Source organism: Ochotona princeps, chromosome 2 (genome assembly GCF_030435755.1).
Source record: "Ochotona princeps isolate mOchPri1 chromosome 2, mOchPri1.hap1, whole genome shotgun sequence".
Lineage (NCBI taxonomy): Eukaryota > Metazoa > Chordata > Mammalia > Lagomorpha > Ochotonidae > Ochotona > Ochotona princeps.
Genome location: NC_080833.1, coordinates 118,722,216 through 118,741,648, shown reverse-complemented (window position 1 = coordinate 118,741,648; position 19,433 = coordinate 118,722,216). Strand labels below are relative to the sequence as shown.

Below are 19,433 nucleotides of genomic sequence, written 5' to 3'. Positions count from 1 at the left end.
TGCTTCCCAGGTGCCTATGAGGTTGTTGTCTCGTTTTTTAATTTAGAGGAAAAATTAACCCTGTGTCTTCCAACTCTGCCTGGAAATCATATTCCTGGCTAATTTACTTCAGTCTCCTCCCCAGACTAGTAAAACTGAGTTACTCCAAAGGGAGAGAGAATTCGATCCGCTCAAGTCGCTTCCTAGTTTGGAGGGAACACACTCAAGCCTTATGAAAAGAAACTGAGTACAGTGTCGTGCATATCACACCCTGTGCCTGCTGAAGTCCCAGGCAGAAGGACCAACCAGCTTTCTCTAGAGTCAGCAACTGGTTCAGATCTCTGAATCAGCTTGTTTATGAGCCTGTCAGCCCCCCTCCTGGGGGCTGACCAAGTCAAAAGAGAACAAATTAAGGCTTTCATTTAGTGTGTGTAACCATTCCTGGGTTGAGCACAGTGATGTTGGTGCAGAAGAATTCACTGTTAGGCTTATTTCCATCCGATGAATGGCCAGCATTTACACCTGTGCTCATCAGGGCATGCACATGTGGCCATGCTTCCATCAGGATGGAAGAAGAAGGATACAGAAGCTCAGAGAGGGAAAGGCACAACGTGAGTGTGTGTGTGTGTGTGTGTGTGTGTAGGGCAGAAGGGGAGAGGCCAGTTACATATTACCATCAGACTTTACAAAAATGAAAAAACTGCAATCTGCTGAAAATCAGCACTCATGCCACCCATCAGTACCAATGCTGTCCTGTGTCCCTGCAAATCTCCCAAGCACAACGTGTCCCTTCATGAACACCAGCCAAATGAGGAAAACAAAACCAGAATCATCACGGTAGTGGCCGGCTGCCAGCACTCAGAGTGCAGACATAGCTCCCCTTTGGGGCCTTGCCTGCTTGTCTGAGCGGCAGTGCCCTGGCTCTGACCTGCCTGGCCCCTCCCCCTGCCTGGCACAGAAACCCCCGTCTGCAGTAGACATCTCTGAACAAAGGTGTCTTTCTTGAGACGCTTGACCTACAACCTGACTCAGGAGTGCAGGCTGGCTTCCCTCCTCTGCTCTTGAAATGCTCAATCCACTGTGAGAGCAGCAGTCCTTTGGACTTGCTCTCAGGGGCCATGGCAGGTGGCATAGATGGGGAGGGGCATGAGAAAATGAGGATTTAAAATAAACTCTGTCCCTTCTGGACTGCACAGAGTGGTTTTTTCCAGCAGCGGCTTGGGGGTAGGAGTTCCACCCCTCAAGCAACCTTCCTTGGATCCTTTTCTTTCCTCACTTGTTAATAACAGTACCAGTGTCCTCCCACCCCTAGTTGGGCAGCACCTGTTATTTTGTAAACAGCCATAGAAGGAGCTCAGACCGAAAGGGGGAGGGGGCAAAGAGAAGGCATCCCAGCTGTGCCCTTGGGCCAGGGATTACCTCCCCTTCCTCTTGGGCCTTAGTTTACCCATCAGAAGGCTAGCACTGCCTTTCCTGCTTAGAGGATTGTAGTGGAATCATTGAAATAATACCATTGTAAAATGACACTATATCAAGTGTGAAATAAGAACTTTTATATTACCCTGTTGGTAGAGAAATCAAATCTCAGAAGTGTGAGGTTTTATCCAAGGGCACATAATTTAAAAGCAAAATGAGAACTTGAATCCAGGTCTTCTTTGTAGACTATTTTTTTTCCTGCTGCTCAATGGACTCTCCACCATAAAGAATGAGCTTTCAGTGGTCTGGGGGAGACAGCACATTTGGATGTCCCCACACTTGGGCCAGGACATGCCCACGTGACTTGCCATTTACAGGCTATGAACCTATTTCCTTCCTTCCTGGAGGGCTGCTCCTGGCCGTGGACTTGGAACTGGATTAGCATTGCATGAAACCTAGGCCAACCACCTGGGTCCTGTGTGTGTGTTAGGAGAGGGTCCTGAAGCTTTCTGCGACTGTATTTAGCCCAAAGTTAGGAGGAAAGATGTGTTGAGGTCTCCCACATGTGCTGCAGTAGAATTGAGAGGGAATGCGTACACCAGACACAGGACTAGGCAGATTTTTCTCATTTGCTTCCGGGTCTCCTTGCCTGGAGCTGGGACCCAGCAGACTTCAGCCCAGTCTCAAGGCAGACGTGTGGGCTGGGGTTGTCACTATACAAGCACACAGCAATGTAGAGGCCAGTGTCTGGATTCCCTCTGCTTCAACGCATCCCAACTCTAGATGCATGCTCTCCCCAGCTAGCTCCTGTCACAGACCAGCCCTTAGGATCTGGCTGACTCATTGTAGATGACTGTGGCTCTGGATCATCGGACCCTGCAATGAATCCAGGTGATCCCTCCTCCATACACTGCTTCCTCCCCAAATGTGCACTGTTTGCTTGAGGCCCCTACTTGCTCTACACACTCTCCCTCCCTATGCTTCAAGTTTTGGCTGGGCAGGAACCTTCTCTAGTACTTGTGGCTTTTATTTATTTTTTGGTAAACTTTTGCTTGTTTACTGTTTTTGTGTATTTAAAAGGCAGAGACCAAAACAGACAGAAGAGATATTCCATCCTTTAATTTTCTCTGCTAATGTCCGCTAAAACCAGGGCTGGGTCTAGCTGAAACTGAAAGTCCAGGACTCCATTTGTGTCTCCAGTGTGAGTGGCAAGGATCTAAGGTCTTGAACATTCCTGCACCTTAACATGAAGGTGGTTGGGGAAATAGAGCCAGGACTCAAATCTAGGATTCCAATATGGTCCCAAGTAGCATAGATTTCAAGAGCCTTGTGCTCTATCCACCCCCTTTAATGTCTTTAATGCCTTTAATGTCTTAGTTCTATATCGTGAAACATTCTTTTCTACCTGGCCTCTCTTTCTCCTTCCCTGCCTGGCAACTTGTGTTCACGTACCTTGTCCTTTGTTTGCAGCACAGGTGACGTTTGCACTGTGCAGCCTTTTCCAGGCTCCATCTCTCACTCCTCCAAGCAGAGCCTGTACCATGTTGGTGCTGAGTCTTTCTGCTCTGCTCTTCAGATGTCTCTGGGAGGCAGAGGCTGAGTTTTCATTAATTTGTATCACAGTATCATCCTGTGCACAGCCCATTGGCAAATGCTTCTCAAGTGTGTGATGAAAGCAGCCAGTGGAAAGTCAGATCTTTCACCGGAATCTGAGCAGTGTCTGAGTTGAGATCACCTGGAAGAACTATGAGTGAGGTATCTTCCAACAGTAGCTATGTGGTCTCTGCTTTTTAAACAGCTGCGCTTTTGGCCCTTGGATGTTCAGTGCTGCTCTTGAAGTGTGTCACACCCAGAGCTGACCACTGTTTCTCAGGATGAATGGAATTCCAGGCCCATGGCGCAGGACATGGGCTTAAAGAGCTTCCTATACACTCTGTCTTCATAAATTCCTCCCCGTATCTTTTCCTTCCCTTCTCTCCCCTCCCCCAGAAAATCCCAGACCCTTCCTCCACTCCCGCAGCCTGAGAGACATTTATGAGGCTCATCACTGGGGAAATATCGGAGGCCAGTTCCTGCCTCTCCCTCCCAACCCCTCACCTCCTGGGCCAAGCTCAGACATCTCTGGCCATGTTTATGAGCCGCTGGGAGGGTTCCAGCAACCTGAAATGGATCTACAGGGCCCCACAGGTAGTGCAGCTCCATCTCAGAGCCATAAACCATGGCTGGGGCTTTCATCTGCAATTGCTTATGTCATAAACGAGTAGGAGGGACAGTTAGGGGGAGGAACAGTCCTGAACTGCTCCAGATTTTTTTCCTTTCCACAAGAAAGAGGAGGAGGAGAAAGGCCCTGAAAATTGTGTTCCATCTCTGTGCCAAGTAAATTCATGTCACTCCAGTAGACTGTGCGTGGAGACCTAATCTCTGGGCTTCCCCACTAGGAGTCAGATTTATGCCATGCTTGTGTCTAAGTGGCCTGCAGGGATGCAGGCATTTCTTGCTGGAGAGCAGTGAGTGGTGTTTCTTTCATCATTGCCGAAGGGTGTTAGGCTAAATTATGAGGGATTGCTTGGCTTGCATCTGGGTGTGGGAGTTCCGGGTAACAGAGACAGGCTGTCACTCCCTCCACTCCCTCCACTCTGCTGTTTTCAAGTGTTTCTTCATCTTACGTTCCCCAGCACTCCTGCCGGTTTTAGAGAAGATCCTCTGGTTCATCTAGAACTTTTCCTTCCCTTGCACAAAGTGGCAAGTGCCCCTTGAGACACTGCAAATTTTTGTGGAGAAGCTGGGATCTGAATCAGGCAGGTCTACACTGCTGGCGGAGAAGAAAGAGGCCCCCATGGAAATTCCAGAAGCATCTTGGAAGTGTCCTGTCCATCAGTTCACACGACAGACACCATGAGGCCTATGACATTGACACATAATAGATGAAAGCTGGGTGGCGCTTAGCAAAGACCTGCATCTCCACTGTAACAGGGTTGCAGCATCAGTCTGTGCTTTGTGAGGTGTCCAGTGGCTTCCCCATCTCCCCCATTGCAGAATCTGTCTCACTCTGACCTGCAGAGACACCTGAGATTTCACACTGCTGATTGCTTGGGTGGAAGCTTTTCCTGCTTGGTGTGTTGGGGGTGGCACATCAGACCATGGTAGCCGTTAGTTCCACAGTACATTAGATGAGCAGGGCTTCCAGACCCTGGAGTCAGAGCCCAAAGAATGGGATGGAGTTGGGAGGGAGGAGGGGGATGATGACCATGCTTTGGCGAATAACAGGAAGTAGGAAGAGGTCTAGGGCTGGGTTCAATAAACTATAACCAAAGCTGGCATGGTGCCTGCTTTTGAAACACCAGTGGATTGCACATGGCCATAATGGTTCATACATATTGTTGGTGGCTGCATTCGTGCTGTAATGGTGGAACCAAGTAGTTGTCATAGAAGTCACTGACCTGCAAAGACCGAAGCATTGACTGTCTGCCATGTTACAGAGAAAGTTTGGAGACTCCTGGCTAGGGCATGAATGGTTTTTGGAGGGTAGCATGGGAGAGTTGAAAAGTCAGAAGAGAAAGGAAAATACTGAACAATGAAAAAGGTGAGTGAGAGGGACAAAAGACATTTCAAAGAAATAGACACCCTCCAGAGAAGACCACCATGATCCTTCCCCTTCCCCTTATTCCTCCTCAAGACAAGCATGTTTTCCTGTCTGCCATCATCCCGTCATGTGTGGGTGTCCTGCAGGTGACTCTTCTGGAAACAGGCCCTGACATGACAGCTCCAAGAGAAGATGGTGCTCCGGGGTTCCTGATGGGGTAGTAACTTTTCAGAAATGGACGAATGCCTTAGGCCAGGCTGAGTGCAGGGCCAGAAAACTGAGACCTCTGGGCCCTCAGCCTTCCTGCCTCTAAACATACATCAGGAGTTGCGTCTTGATCCAGGAATCAGCTCTGTCTCCCCGACTCTCTCTCTTCTCTCAGAAGCACTTAAACACTCACATTCCACAACACTGACTCGCTGTGTTGGCTAGGGCTGTATCTGCAAAGAGAGAAATAAAACATTGTGTTGTAAAACCTTAGCTTGGGGGTGTGTACATTTGGCCTAGCAGTTAAGAAGTGAGTTCAGGTGCCCATATCGCACGCTGGAGGACCTGGCTCTGCTTTCCTGTTCTAGGCCCTGTAAGGGAGCAGGTGGTGGCTCAAGTAATCAGGTTCCTGCTACTTATCTAACAGACCTGGACTGTGTGGCTTCCACCTCCATCATTAGCCCAGTCTTGGGAGATTGGGAGGAATGAACCAGATGGTAAGGGTGCTTTGCGTGTCTGTCTCTCTGCCTCTTAAAGAAAAAAAAAAAAAAAAAAAAACCAAAAAACTCCTTCACTCAATCCCTCATGAATATGAGACTGAAAACATGTGCCCAAGACTAGGAATACATTTTTATATTGAAATGATAATACTGTTTATTGAGGACCTAACTGCTAAACCCTTTGCATATATCACCTCATTTAATTTCAGCAACGCTGATACTCTTCCTGTTGAGAAAACAAGAGTCCTGAGAACAGATTCAAAATTACACCTAGTAACTGGCAGAGGCAGAGAGCCACCTGAGTTTTGTTTGTTTGGGTTTTGGTTTCTTTTTTTTGGCTGCCAAGTCAGGCTCATAGATGTACTGCCACCTGGCTTTTCTGGATGGCATCAGCATACATGAGGCATTGTCTTTATTTTGACTTGGTACTTTCCTTGGTTACCTTGTTATGAGTTACCACTTTACATTTGGATCAGCTTCTGTGAGGAATGTAGGAACACCGGATTTGACTCTACGTACATGGCATGTAACACTTTTATTGATAAAAGCATGATGTTTATGAAGCTACTATAACTGTCTTTTAAATATATTGCACAGCTGTTTCCCCCTCATTCATGGTGTTGCTTCAATGTACTCCAATATGGAATGCTGCTGTCACCAGTGAGTTACCTCACTACATCACAATGGCAATTTCTTAGTTATCACTTCTGTCTTGCATTCTGAGTTTTGTTTACTTATAGCTCCTTTCATACTGATCTGTGATATTCTGAACAGTCATACTTTGTGTTTCCCATCAGTGGCTAGAATTGCAGGCCCAGTCTTGAGAAAGTCGTCTAAGAAATCATAACCGGCATGTACTGAGCAATTCTTATATACCAGGCAGTATTCTAAATACCTGCTAGGTATTAGCTCATCAAATGCTCATGATAGGGCCTGGCGGCATGGCCTAGCGGCCAAAGTCCTCGCCTTGAACGCACTGGGATCCCATATGGGCGCCGGTTCTAATCCCAGCAGCTCCACTTCCCATCCAGCTCCCTGCTTGTGGCCTGGGAAAGCAGTCGAGGACGGCCCAAAGCTTTGAGACCCTGCACCCGCGTGGGAGACCTGGAAGAGGTTCCAGGTTCCCAGCTTCGGATCGGCGTGCACCGATCGTTGCGGCTCACTTGGGGAGTGAACCATCGGACGGAAGATCTTGCTCTCTGTCTCTCCTCCTCTCTGTATATCTGACTTTGTAATAAAATAAAATAAATCTTTTTAAAAAATGTTCATGACAAATGCAGGGACAGGAATTTACTCACATTATGGTTCTGCAGGTGGGGACGCTGAGCTGCAGAGAATCCAGCAATCTGCCCAGGGCTGCCCAACTGGTAAATGAGAGAATGCCTGAGATATAAAGGTGGACTTTCTGGTTCCTGCCTGGGGTTTTGAATCATTTCTCTTAGTCCAAAACTGCACATTTTCAAATCAGCATCCTAGAAAACCATCATGGAAAGAAACCCACATGTCTTGCTGTAGAATCACATTTAGCTCCAGGAAGTGGCTTTTGAGGGAGATTTAGTATTCTTTTTTTTTCCTGCTTCTTTTAGGCAAAAGTGATGATGAAGAAAGCCTTTGCAAATCAGCCCATGGGACAGGGAAAGGAGCCACAGAGGATGGCAAGGACCACAAGCGTCCCAAACGCCCCAGAACCATCCTGACGACCCAGCAGAGGAGAGCATTCAAGGCCTCCTTTGAAGTCTCCTCCAAGCCGTGCAGGAAGGTAGAGTGAAGGCGAGAGGGAAAAGCTCCAGCTCCCACTTCTCTGAGTGCACCTGGGCCTCTCTGGGACCTAAGCAGGCTTTGGGGGGTCAGAATGGTAGGAAGTGTTGGTCTGACAAAGCCTGTGCAGGTAGACCAAGGCACTTTCCATCCAAAGCAGAGCTGACCTCTCTGCCTAACACCTGCCTCTGGATGACAGATGTTTAAGCACAGTTCTTTGTGGTATGGATCCCAGTGCTCTTGGTGCATGGGCCCCGGTGCTTTGTCTGCCTCAGAGCTGAGTACTTGGCAGGGCTGGTATCCTTTTGGCTTTTATGCTTTTTTTGTGTAGGACTCATTTGGGGTGGCAGTGAATGTGAACATCCATGGACACCCAAAGTCACATAAACCTATGTAGGCCAAAATGAGCAAATTGTAGATTAACGAACTTAAGTGAAAGAGTTGGAAGTGGTTTTTACTCCAATTTCTCCTTAAGTAAGTGGACAAATATAAGGGGCTCACAGCAAGAGCGAGACAGTAGACTTGTAAAGTCTGAGAGGTCTGATTTCCAGAGCAAGGGGAACCTTGAATACACCTTTAAATGAATGATTGTTAAATCTTTCTTTTTAACCTGGTGAAAGACTTTCATATCTGAAGGGTAACATGATCCTGGGGTTTGGGTGTGTGCCGAGTCCTTACACGAGTCAGCTTCTCCTCTGGGGGAACGGCCTGTTGACCTTCCCTGCACTACCGACATAGGCTTGCCCAGAATCCTGCCCACGTTTCTCTATTTCTATGTTCAATTCTTTCAAGGTGAGAGAGACTCTGGCTGCAGAGACAGGACTGAGCGTCCGTGTGGTCCAAGTGTGGTTCCAGAACCAGAGAGCTAAGGTAATGTGCATCTTGTTATTTTGGTCTGTCTCCCTGATGCTAGTTTCTTGAAATCCTGCTCCCCCACTGCTGTTAGGTTTTCTGACCTGGAATCATTTGCTAACATGGCTCTCCCAATTAAAAAGCCCTGTTAGCAATCATTGGTTCAGTCACAAAGACCCTGCAGGAGGGGGAAGATAGTTTGCTTTAGCAAAGAGGATTTTATTTTTCTTGTGACAATGACCCTGAATCAATAACTGTCTCTTCATCTCTTAGTAATAAGTGTGTTCTTTAATTTGCTTCTCTTTAATCCCTTACTAAAGTTCTTTGCAAATATCAGGGGAGTGTTACACCTGGGCAGCATACATGATGGGATAGTACAACCTGGGCATGGTGCACTGCCCACCTTCATGCTCTCTCCCAGGGCTGTTCCATACCAACATGGGCCCACACCATCCTGCTGTGCTCCGGGCCCAACCAAGGCTTGTATGTCCCCACCAAGGTCTTTGTTTTGGACCCATCACTCATTTACCTTGCTGCCTCTAAACAGGGACCCATTCTCTGGATCCCTGACCTTGAGTGAGTAGTGAGTTGTGATTGCACTGCTTGATGGTGATCATCAGGACAGCATTTCCCCCACAGAATCCTCAATTTATGGTTGTTGGTGTGACTGCAGGAATCCAGGTGCAGTGTGTTGGAGAGGCCCAGAAACTCACAAAGCAGAGGAGGGTAACTGCAAAATGTTGAGGAAGCTTGGAGTAAGGAAGCAATTTTGAAAGTGGCATACTCCATGCGTGCTCAAACTATGCTTGGACATCTCACAGAAACTCAGTGTTCCCCAGAGCAAGTATTTCATCAGCAGGCAGGGGGTTTGCATTTCCTTGTAGTTGTCTCAGGCACTAAGGCCAGCAGATAAGAGGAGGAGTGAGGGCAACTTTAGCTGCTTGGCTTGTTCCAAGTACACTCTGTCCTCAGCCCATTACCCCTCTTGTGGGTATTTATGAATCTGTCCTGTTTGCTGTTCCCACAAAGACAAACTACAGCCTTACTTTTCAGCCAGCTACAAGGCATATGAACCTCTGCTGTGCTGACTGTGGCTTCAGGAACTATTGCTCTAGTGTGGCTCTTTCACTGAGTAGCAGTTGGGGAACCACTCATCCCTGCTTCGTGAACAAGCCCTCACAGGGCATCCTTTCTGGCTTCCCCCTAACCCTGTGAGCCTGCTGCTGCTTGTCCCCAACTTTTAATCCTTCTGGTACTTTCCCCATCAGATGAAGAAGTTGGCCCGGCGGCAGCAGCAACAGCAGCAGGATCAGCAGAACACTCAGAGGCTGAGTTCTGGTAAGTAGGCTGTTTCTCCCTATTAGTCCTGGCTGGGATCCCAGCCTCACCCACTGGGGGCCTCCAGTTCCCCAGCTCCTTGATGGACATCTGCACACAGTGAGGCTGTCCACACTGCCTGAGAGATGAGACCTTTGAGAGAAGGCAGAGCCGGGAGGACCTTGCAAGAGGGCCAAAGGCACTGAGTTGCAGGCCTGGAATTGCTAATTATAGGTAGTACTAACTTATTTGAATCCCCTTTGCTTGGGTCTGCCATAGTGTGCAGAATCAAAGATATGTCTGGGCTCTCACCTTGCCCAGTTATGTTAGTTCATTGACTGTTGCTGTAAATAAATACCCAAGGCTGAGTATTTTATGGAGAAAAGAGGCTTGTCCAGGTCACACTTTGGGAGTCTGAAAGGCTAAGGTCAGAAGTCTCACCTGTTTGGCTTCTGATGAGGGCTCTCCTGGTTGCATCACAATGCACAGGAGATGCAAGAAGGGAAAGAACCACTTGCAGAAGAGATCATGGCACGGAGAGACAGAGACAGAGGTGTCAGGAGTCAGGCTCACTGTTAGGACAGCCTGTTTTCTTTTTTAAGATTGCTCTTACTTGTTTTGAAAGGTATAGTTATAGGAGAAGATAGGGGAAACAGACACGCACACACACACACACACACACACACACACACACACACACACACACAAAATTTCCATCCACCGGTTCACTCCCCAAAAGGCTGTGATGACTAGGTCTGCAGCTGATTGAAAGCAAGAGCTAGGAGCTTTCTTTGAGGCTGCCACCTGGCCTTAGGGGCCCAAGTACTTGGGCCATCCCCTGCTGCTTTCCAAGATGCAGCAGGAAGGAGCTGAGTCAGAAACAGAACAGCCAAGACTTCAGCTGGTGCCCATATAGGCTGCTGGCAGGACAGATGGCGGCTTTTCCCACTACATCACAACACCAGTTCCAAAAGCCCCTTCGTGCAAAAACTAAGTCACTTAGTACTAATCCCCTCTGAGGCGCATGGCTCCAATGATCTACAAGATCATTGATGATTGAGCTACAAGACCCTGTACAACTCTTATTGTCACTGGCTAAGTGTCATCCACAGGAGTCCATAGAGTCCAAATCTAAGCCATAGCACCAAGTCCTCCTTCCAGGTTAACACTTAAATAAGGACACTTCTGTGACATCCCCCTTTCCAGCAAAGAATAGAATATTAAAACAAATTTACCACAAAGATGCTCACCTCTTTTGCCATATACTTTGAGGAGCTATCTCCAAAAAATTCATGGAAATATGTATTATGCATGGATTTCCACCTTTTTGGCACCAAGAAAATTTTATCTTCCAATTTATTTTCCCTATATTAGAACAAGATAATTATTAGAAACAGTCCTTTTAACTCAGCCATTCAGGGGAATTTCTTAGATGCCTCATACTATAGTGTGCAAATATATCACCTAGGATCTTGGTAAAGTGTATATGCTGATTCATAAGCTCCGAGTATGGCCTGAGAGTATGACTTTTTAAAAAAGATTTATATATTTTTATTTGAAAGGTAGAGTAAGAGAGAGGGAGAGAGGTCTTCCATCTATCTGCTGGTTGACTCCCCAAGTAACAATGGCTAGAGCTTACTGTCAGGTCTCTCATTAGGATGCAGGGCCCAAACCCTTGGGCCATTCCTTTGCTGCTTTCCCAGGACATTAACAGAAACTGGGTCAAAAGCTGAGCAGCTGGAATTGTAGACAGTGCCATGTGGGATGCCAGCACCACAGCCATTGGCTTTATCTTTTACGCTAAGGCACTGACCCTGAGAATGCATTTTTAACACGTTTCTGGGTGATGTCATTGCTGCTGGCCACTGGACCATACTATGGAGATTGTGCAACGTGGCTCTGGTTCTTGGGTCTCTCTGAGCTCTTTATTCTTGTATGGACTTTGCCTTGTGTTTGATCTCTGATCTAGGGTCAATCTAGAATTCAATCTTGTAGCCTAGAGTTCCCTTAGCTTCTTAGCCTCTAGGCTAAATAGTATTTTAGGAACAAGTATGATGCAGTGAGAGAAGAACAAACAAGGGCACAAATGGTGAGAAGGGTAGAGCAGCTGAGTCAAGAGAATTGATGTCTGGGCTCAGCTCCACTTTCCGTGCCGTTTGATTTGGGACCACCATTTCCATCTATTTGTGATACCTCAGGTTATGTGTCCCTCGGTGGAGTAAATAATACCTGGTGGCCCTATCTTGGAGGGCCCAGGTGAAGTTCAAAAAGGGTCGTAGACATGAGAGGGCCTTCATAAAGAACCATACAAGTTGACTTCACGTAGGCCAACAAGTTGAGGGAGAGATGAATGCATCAGGGTATTGTGACAACACAAGCATGTGGTGCTTGGGGCTGTGTTAAAACATTCCAAGAGCAGCTCCTACGGTAGACTTAAGAAATCAGAGGCCAGTGGGAAAAAGTCTCTGATGGCTAATGGAAACCAGGTGAGAGAACTACAGCATGATACGATGGTAACAACTGAATCCTCTTTTTTTTCCCCCACAGAATTCCTTACATAAGCAAAGCAAGTTGTAGCCACAAGCACTTGTACCCCCATCTTATGGAACCATCAAATTAGCCCCAAGGTGGTCAGTGTAACAATTTCCGCTTGACTGATGGGCTTGTAGTGGGTTATTGCTGAAAAAATCTTTAGATTCATCTGCTCCAGAGGCTTGCAAACTTGTATATAGCATCAAAACCCTCTGTGTAAGTGATATATGTCAAGGATCTATCTTCAGTTCAACTGTCCTGCCACCACCACCACCTCAATTCATCAAGATAATGGCCTTTGGTAGGGCATGAACTGGGAACCACTGATATCACCTGACTTGTCCAGCCATGATCACACCACCTGGACAAATGCAGCCTGTCAGAGAGCACTCTATGGTTTTTGCCTGCTGGTACCTATACTGTAATGTGATTGCTTTCAATATCTGACCTAGAGTGTGATTTTTAGAGCTGGGCCATCAAAGACATGTTTGTTTCCTTTCTATTCTCTTTTGGATCCCTGGCTCTAGTGGAAGCTGACTGGATGCTCAAGGATGGGGAAAAATGGACACCTGCCAGTGAGGAATGTGCAGCCTAGAGGATGCTCTGTAGCCTTCACAGCGTGGTACCCTGGGCTGCACTCTTGAGAGTGACATGCTTTCTTCTTTGCCCCGCAGCTCAGACAAATGGCAGCGGGAATGCTGGGATGGAAGGGATCATGAACCCCTACACGGCCCTGCCCACCCCACAACAGCTGCTGGCCATTGAGCAGAGCGTCTACAGCTCCGATCCCTTCCGACAGGGTCTCACCCCGCCCCAGATGCCTGGAGACCACATGCACCCTTATGGTAAGAGGGACTCAAGCCCCCAGCACCCTCTCACAACCTGCTCGTGTGAGTTTCTGCTCTCCCAAACACTTAGGTGCAGTTCCCATTTCTCCAAGGTAAAATAAGTCTCACAAAGTAGTGCTAGAACAGATGGTTAACCAATTGCCACCAAAAATACCAAAGAAAGATCCCCATCCTATTATGTTTCTATTTATTCCAGTTTTCAAAACATTTGCTTGTTTCAGTAGCAAGTTATGCTTCCACCTGCAGGTTGTGGTTGAATTCCACAACTTTCATGCCAGTTACCAACTTCCATATTCGGATGGATCAGTGGCGCTAATATAGGCAGAAGACCTTAAATAAGCAAACATTTACCTACAGAAATAAACTATATTAAAGCACAGAAGACGTTTTTCTAATTGGACAGTCGTACCACAGAACTACCCTTAGGGGTTCTAATTTTAATTTATAAAACACAAACTGTCTTGTACAGTGAAAAGTATGTTTCCTGTCTTCATCCCTTTCAAATTAGGATTGATTTAAATGCTGAGTATGTGGATAGCTGAGCTGCCAGCACTTGTCCACGCTGATATTGAAGCCAAGAGACAACAGCTGATGTCCCAGAGAACTTGTCAAGGGCAGGGTGAGATTGTGAGCTCTGGAATAGTAGGCTCAAATTCAACTTCAGGACTGTGTTTGAGCCATTACATTTTTGTACAGACAAGGTTTCTAGTGTATGTAGTGAATGCAGCATGTTGATCTATACTGTAGAATTTGTGATAAAATACCCTGATAACTAGAAAATTGTTTTATTCAGTAACTCTTTAAAACATGAGTTTTAGAGACATATGCCCACATTCACAGATTTTGTCAATGTCTTCTTTATCGCCTTCAATTTTTTCCCATTTCTTAAAAATAAGAAGCTCAGTTAAAATAAACTTTACCTTACACATCCATTCAACAGACATTTACTAAATTAATGAGATGGGCCCTGTGCTGGTCAAACTCATTCATTCATACCCCTGTGTGTGCCCATGCTTTTAAATTCCCCTGAAGACACGTGTCGTGTCTGTGCTGTTCTCCACTTCATAGCTGTAGGAGAACATGGCAAATGATTATTTTTCCAAATTGTGAAACTGTCTGTCTCCGGGATCCTGTGATTATGAGTCTTTTACTAAGATGAATAATGAAAGCCCCATGATAAGTGCCATAAGCTCTGTTGTTCACCTGTCCTGTTTCCTTGAAGTGGAGGTCAAAGGTACCCTTCAGGTCCCACTGCAGTGGTCCTTCCGCTGATTCCAGAATGCCCTGCTGCTTCGCTCCTGAGTGTAGATGAGCTGAGTGCAGGCAGCAAACCTTCCCCTCCTCTGCAGCGCACATCTGGAGAAGCAGCAGGTGCTTCCTGTGTGTTTGCTGTTTGAAAGGAGACATGTCATCATGGGAGATTTCCTTAGCCTCAATCAAGGAACTGATGTCAGTTTCTCCACCATTCTTCTTGAAGAGCCATGTTATGGAGCCCAAGTCCTGTAGGAACCCTGCTCCTGTGCTTCTGTCTCTGGTGAATATCCTGCTCATTACCCCATGAACTGACTAGACATCTGATATTTGCTTATACTGCACTCAATTTAGTAATGTGTCACATATCCGTCAATGCTGTTTTTACTGGTTGCACTTTAGACACAACTACTCCCAAGTGGCTATGGAGTTCAGGGCATGCCTTTTTCTGTCTTTTTGTGTAGTTGTCCTCCTGAACACCCTCACCTGTTCCCCAGCATCCAGGTTACAGTTTCATCTGGGGGATGCATCTCGAATTCAGCTGCATTTTCTAGAGGTAATGGGAATCACTGCTTCCAGACCCTCATGCCAGTGTTTCTTCTCCATTTCAGGTGCTGAGCCCCTTTTCCACGACCTGGATAGTGACGACACCTCCCTCAGTAACCTGGGTGACTGTTTCCTAGCAACCTCGGAAGCTGGGCCCCTGCAGTCCAGAGTGGGAAACCCCATTGACCACCTGTACTCCATGCAGAATTCTTACTTCACCTCTTGAGTCGCTCCCCCTCTGGAGTTCCATGGCTAGGCTCCCATATGGAACAACCACATCATGGCAGACAGGGATCACTGGCTTGAGGACAGGGAGGCTAGGAAAGAGGTGGGCTGGGGAGGGAGTTTTGTTGGGGATGCTGTTGTATAATGAAATGGGGTAGCTCAGCATTTCCAAAGACTGAATACATTATGGGTTGCATAGTTTAATGTTTCTAATAAGAGTCTTAGCATTAGATATGAAGATGTGTTTATCATTAAGGACAGGGACTTTTAATATAGACCTTCTCATGCAAACTAGATACCTAGGGACTCCTAACAACTTCCCATCATTTTGGGGAAGCTCTCTTCAAGAGGTGCATATGTCTATCCACCTCCACACCATAGGCAGACAGACAGGTAGATGTGTGAGTGTGTGGCCTTTCATACTTTATCATCAAAGTTTATTCTTAATTGTAACAGACACCAACTGTACAGCAAAAGTAACTTTATTTTCAGTGTGAACTATATTTAAGGAAATGCTTGATGCACTTAAGTTATAAAATGAGATAATTTACTTTTATAAACTTTATTTTTAGTTTGAAGAGACTTGTTGGCAGGGCAGAGGAGGGCGTTCCACCCAGCCCAATAGCTTTGAGTGCTTGAGTTTATTCTGTCTTCAGAGTGTCCTTGAGGTCTGGAAAGCCACTCTAGGTGGCTGATAGTGTTCTCTTTTAGAGTCTTGCTTCTTTAGGGGTGCTAAATCACTGGGCTGTTGTGAGATAGAGCGATCCCTATTGTGTTATTTTTTTTAAATGGGAAGCCCTGTCTTGGGGTTTCTTGTCAGTCCTAAGACATGGTTGTCAGGCAGTGTTAGGAAGGCTGGCTCTTGCCATTGAACTTCAGCATCTGCCAAGTGAGGATGAGGCTGACAGTATGCACCTACCTCACTGGGGGCCACAGGGATAGTTCATTCCCAAGGCACCTGGGCAGGGCTGAGACTGAAATTTCACATTGGCTTCTAATTCTCCTGCACTCCTCAGACAATGAAGGAGTATGCCTGGGACAACATTGCCTGCCAGGATCCTTTGTACTAAATGGATTGGTAGGGACAGCAGCTTGGGGCAGCTCAGGGGATGCCTCATCCTTCAGAGGAGAGGAGTCCCAGGCTGAGGGGATGAGGGGAGCTTGATAGCAACAAACTATAGCTTCAGGGCCCGGTTTTTATTTTCTAGGGGATTATTTTTTTAAAAAGGAGGAGAAAGTGATGGATTAGATGTGAAACCTGAGAGTGTCCATCTCAGTCGAAACAGGTTGAGGGCCCTTGTTGCGGAGAGTCATTTTCTAAACTGCCTCATAAAACTCATGGAGACAGGGAAGCCCAGCGCTCTTCCCCTATGCTCACTTGTCTGTCCTTGGACATGGATGACCCAGCAGCTTTTGTACAGGAAGTCAGATCCACACTCTGATCTCCCATTGCATTGCTGGGAGGCCTTTGAGGAAGCCAGAGTGAGTAGGTGGAGAAACAGAGGGTCAGCTTGGACTCATCTCGGAGGGGCGATGACAGACTGACCTCACACCCAGGAATGTTATCACACCCAGGAATGTCCCCTGCACTCTGCAAGGCCAGGGGGAACATGTCCTTTACAGTAGAGTCTGTGTTGTGTAATTTTTTGTGCTCTTGTTTGTAATTTATGCAAACCACCAAGAAACCCGAATCAGTCTGATGCGTGAAGATTATGCAGCTGCTGTATGGCTCCGCAGGTTTCTGTGGTCAAGATCAGTTGGAGAATGTAGCAGATCCTATGTGACTGAAAATGAATAGAGATCCTTATTCCACTCCTTAATGACATACTGAGATGAAATTAAAAACCTCTTACAAAATGAATTGTTGTTTATTCGGGGCTGGGAAGATGGATAAGCAATCAGGGGAAATTGGGGGAGGGGGCTGGAGTTGTCCCCAGAGCTATAACGATGAGCTTTCAATGAATAGAAAGAATGATGGCAGCAAAACATACAGAGGTATCTTGTACCTTCTGCCAGGTTGAGTGGAGACCCAGTCCTCATCACACCCCCACAGAAGCAGGCACTGGAATCATTCCATCATCACCATGGAGAGCGCTTGTGGCAGGGTGGCTTGTAGGAGGCACTGTATGAACATGTATTTGGAAATCAGAACAGCATCATGAGGCAGGAAAAAGATTCTTTCCTCAGAGCTGAAGGCAGATGCCTAGCCAGGTTGGGAGAGTACAGGTGCAAATTATAGCTCCGTCATAGATTCTTCCAAAGTTCTCAGTGAACTGAAATATTTTGTTTTGTTTGAGAGAGTAAAGCAGACATACAGAAACAATGTGCTCACATACTCAACACCCTCATCCACCGTCTCCTGGTTCATTCTTCAAATACCTGCCATGGACAGGGCTGGTCCAAATCAAAGCCAGGAGCTGAGAATGCAAACCGAGTCTCTCAGAGTGGGGACAGGAACCTAATTACTTGAGGTATCGCCACTGCCTCCCAGGGTCTACATTATCCAGAGTCTGGAATATGAAGCTGAGGCAGGGAATCCAGCCCAGGCACTAGGATGTGGGACAAGGATGTCCCAACTGGCACCTTAACTACTAGGTCAACTGGCCATTCAGTTTAAAAATGTGAATGTGATATAGTTTTAGCATTCCCTCATCTGAAAATCCAAGATATGAACTGCTCCAAATTATGAAACTTTCAGTGCTAACATGAAGAAGTGAAAAATTCCACACCTGACCGCATATGACAAGTTGCAGTCAAAACACAGGTGCACTAAGAATATATGACAATTGTATATGATTACCTTGGGCTCTCATATAAAGTAGTTATGAAACAAATGAGTTTTGTGTCTAGCCTAGGTCTCATCTCTATGGATGGGTTTATGCATATAATCCAATATCTCTAATGTATGTATTTATGCAAATATTCAAAAAATCAGAAATCTGAAGCATTTATTTTCCTAAGTGTTTTGGATAAGCGGTGTTCAGCCTGTATATGAATGTGCAGCTTTTGTGGTTCTAGGGGAAAGTAACAAGCAGACAGTGTTAATGTAAGAGCAGGCAATATACTGAAAGGACGACAGCATTCTTCCTGTGTTTTCTCATCTGCAATTGCTCAGGCCCCATTATCCCTGACAGGAGGAGCCACCAAGAAGTCTGTGACTCGGCCAGGACTCAGCTGAGGCAGCTTCAGTTCCCTGCTCCAGTTCAGGCATCCACCTTTGCCCCTCTTGATTGCCAGCTGTCACCTGCCACCTGCCAGCTACCAGCTACCTGCCCATCAGGATAACTGTCCTTGGTCTTCTGAAGAAGCTTGCATGGCTGGTTGGATGCCATGCAAGAGAATCGAGCTAAATAGTATAATAGTTCTATTATGACAGAAACTTACAGAGAGGGAGGGAGGAAGAGACTAGATACATGATAGATAGATGATAGATAGATAGACAGACAGACAGACATCCTCCATCTGTTGGTTTAGTCTCCAGTTGGCCACCACAGCAAGGGATGGACCAGGCTGAAGCCAAGAACTTCTTTGAGTCTTTCACATTAGTACAGGACCCCAAACATTTGGGCACTCCTCTGCTGCTTTCCCAGGCCGTTAGCCAGAAGCTGGATTGGAAGTGGAGCAACCAGGACTCAAACTGGTGCCACATGGGATGCCAGTGTTGCAGGCAATGTCTTAACCCCCTATGCACAATACCAGCCTCTGAAATGTATAGTTTTACCCAGGCAGAAGACCCAGGAAAGAGCTGGGCTAGAAAGGTGCCTTTCTTCCATGCAGAATGAAGGCTTTGCTCTTTTTCCCCTGCTGGGAATTGGCTATTATGTTTTTATTTTCTTGTCTGCCCCTGGGAACTGAAATGGTTGTTTCCTGACCCTGACCCAAATCCCAGCTCCACCACCTGCTAGATGTGTGGCCCTTGAACGAGTTGCTTTATTCTCCTAGGCTGGTCGCTTCTGTATGGTAAAAGGATGATGCTTGTCTCTGCCTCAAACGGATTATGAAGGCAGTTGGGCAAACTCATACATAGCACTTGGGTGTGTGGTAAGGAGCAGGTGCATTTGCTACTGGTCTGTGAGCCAGATTCCAACCTCCCTGGGGTTTGACCATTGACAAAAAGGCTTTGGAAGCCTCAAACCCTACCTGAAGAAATCAAAGAACACAGCATGGTATCTCTTCTCCTCATAAGATTTTTGTCTTAGTGGGAGTCCTAAACAGCCTGAGCCAGAATTGTGGGGTGTCAGCTTGTGTTTGGTGCCTGTGTGAAGGCATGTAGATAAATCCTCAATTGTGAAGACCCTCTTGGAGAGTGGCCATGTCACAAGAGATTTCTCCAGCCATCTGTTTCCTCTTTGTTTGTGTGATCTGCATCAAGGAGGAAGGCATTAACACTGGTAGTGGAGTGGAGAGGTTGGGTCCAGA

At 46.6% G+C, this 19,433-nt stretch overlaps 1 protein-coding gene across 1 annotated transcript in view; it reads left to right on the top strand.

Moving 5' to 3' along the window:
• Nucleotides 1–16,587, top strand: part of LMX1A (LIM homeobox transcription factor 1 alpha) — a 165,437-nt gene extending 148,850 nt beyond the window's left edge. The window contains exons 4-8 of the mRNA XM_004589140.2: nt 7,272–7,444; nt 8,236–8,313; nt 9,564–9,633; nt 12,819–12,989; nt 14,855–16,587. Coding sequence (XP_004589197.1) covers nt 7,272–7,444; nt 8,236–8,313; nt 9,564–9,633; nt 12,819–12,989; nt 14,855–15,015 — 653 coding nt within the window. The 3' untranslated portion in view covers nt 15,016–16,587. The remainder of the gene's footprint in view (nt 1–7,271; nt 7,445–8,235; nt 8,314–9,563; nt 9,634–12,818; nt 12,990–14,854) is intronic.
• The last annotated feature ends 2,846 nt before the right edge of the window (nt 16,588–19,433 follow it).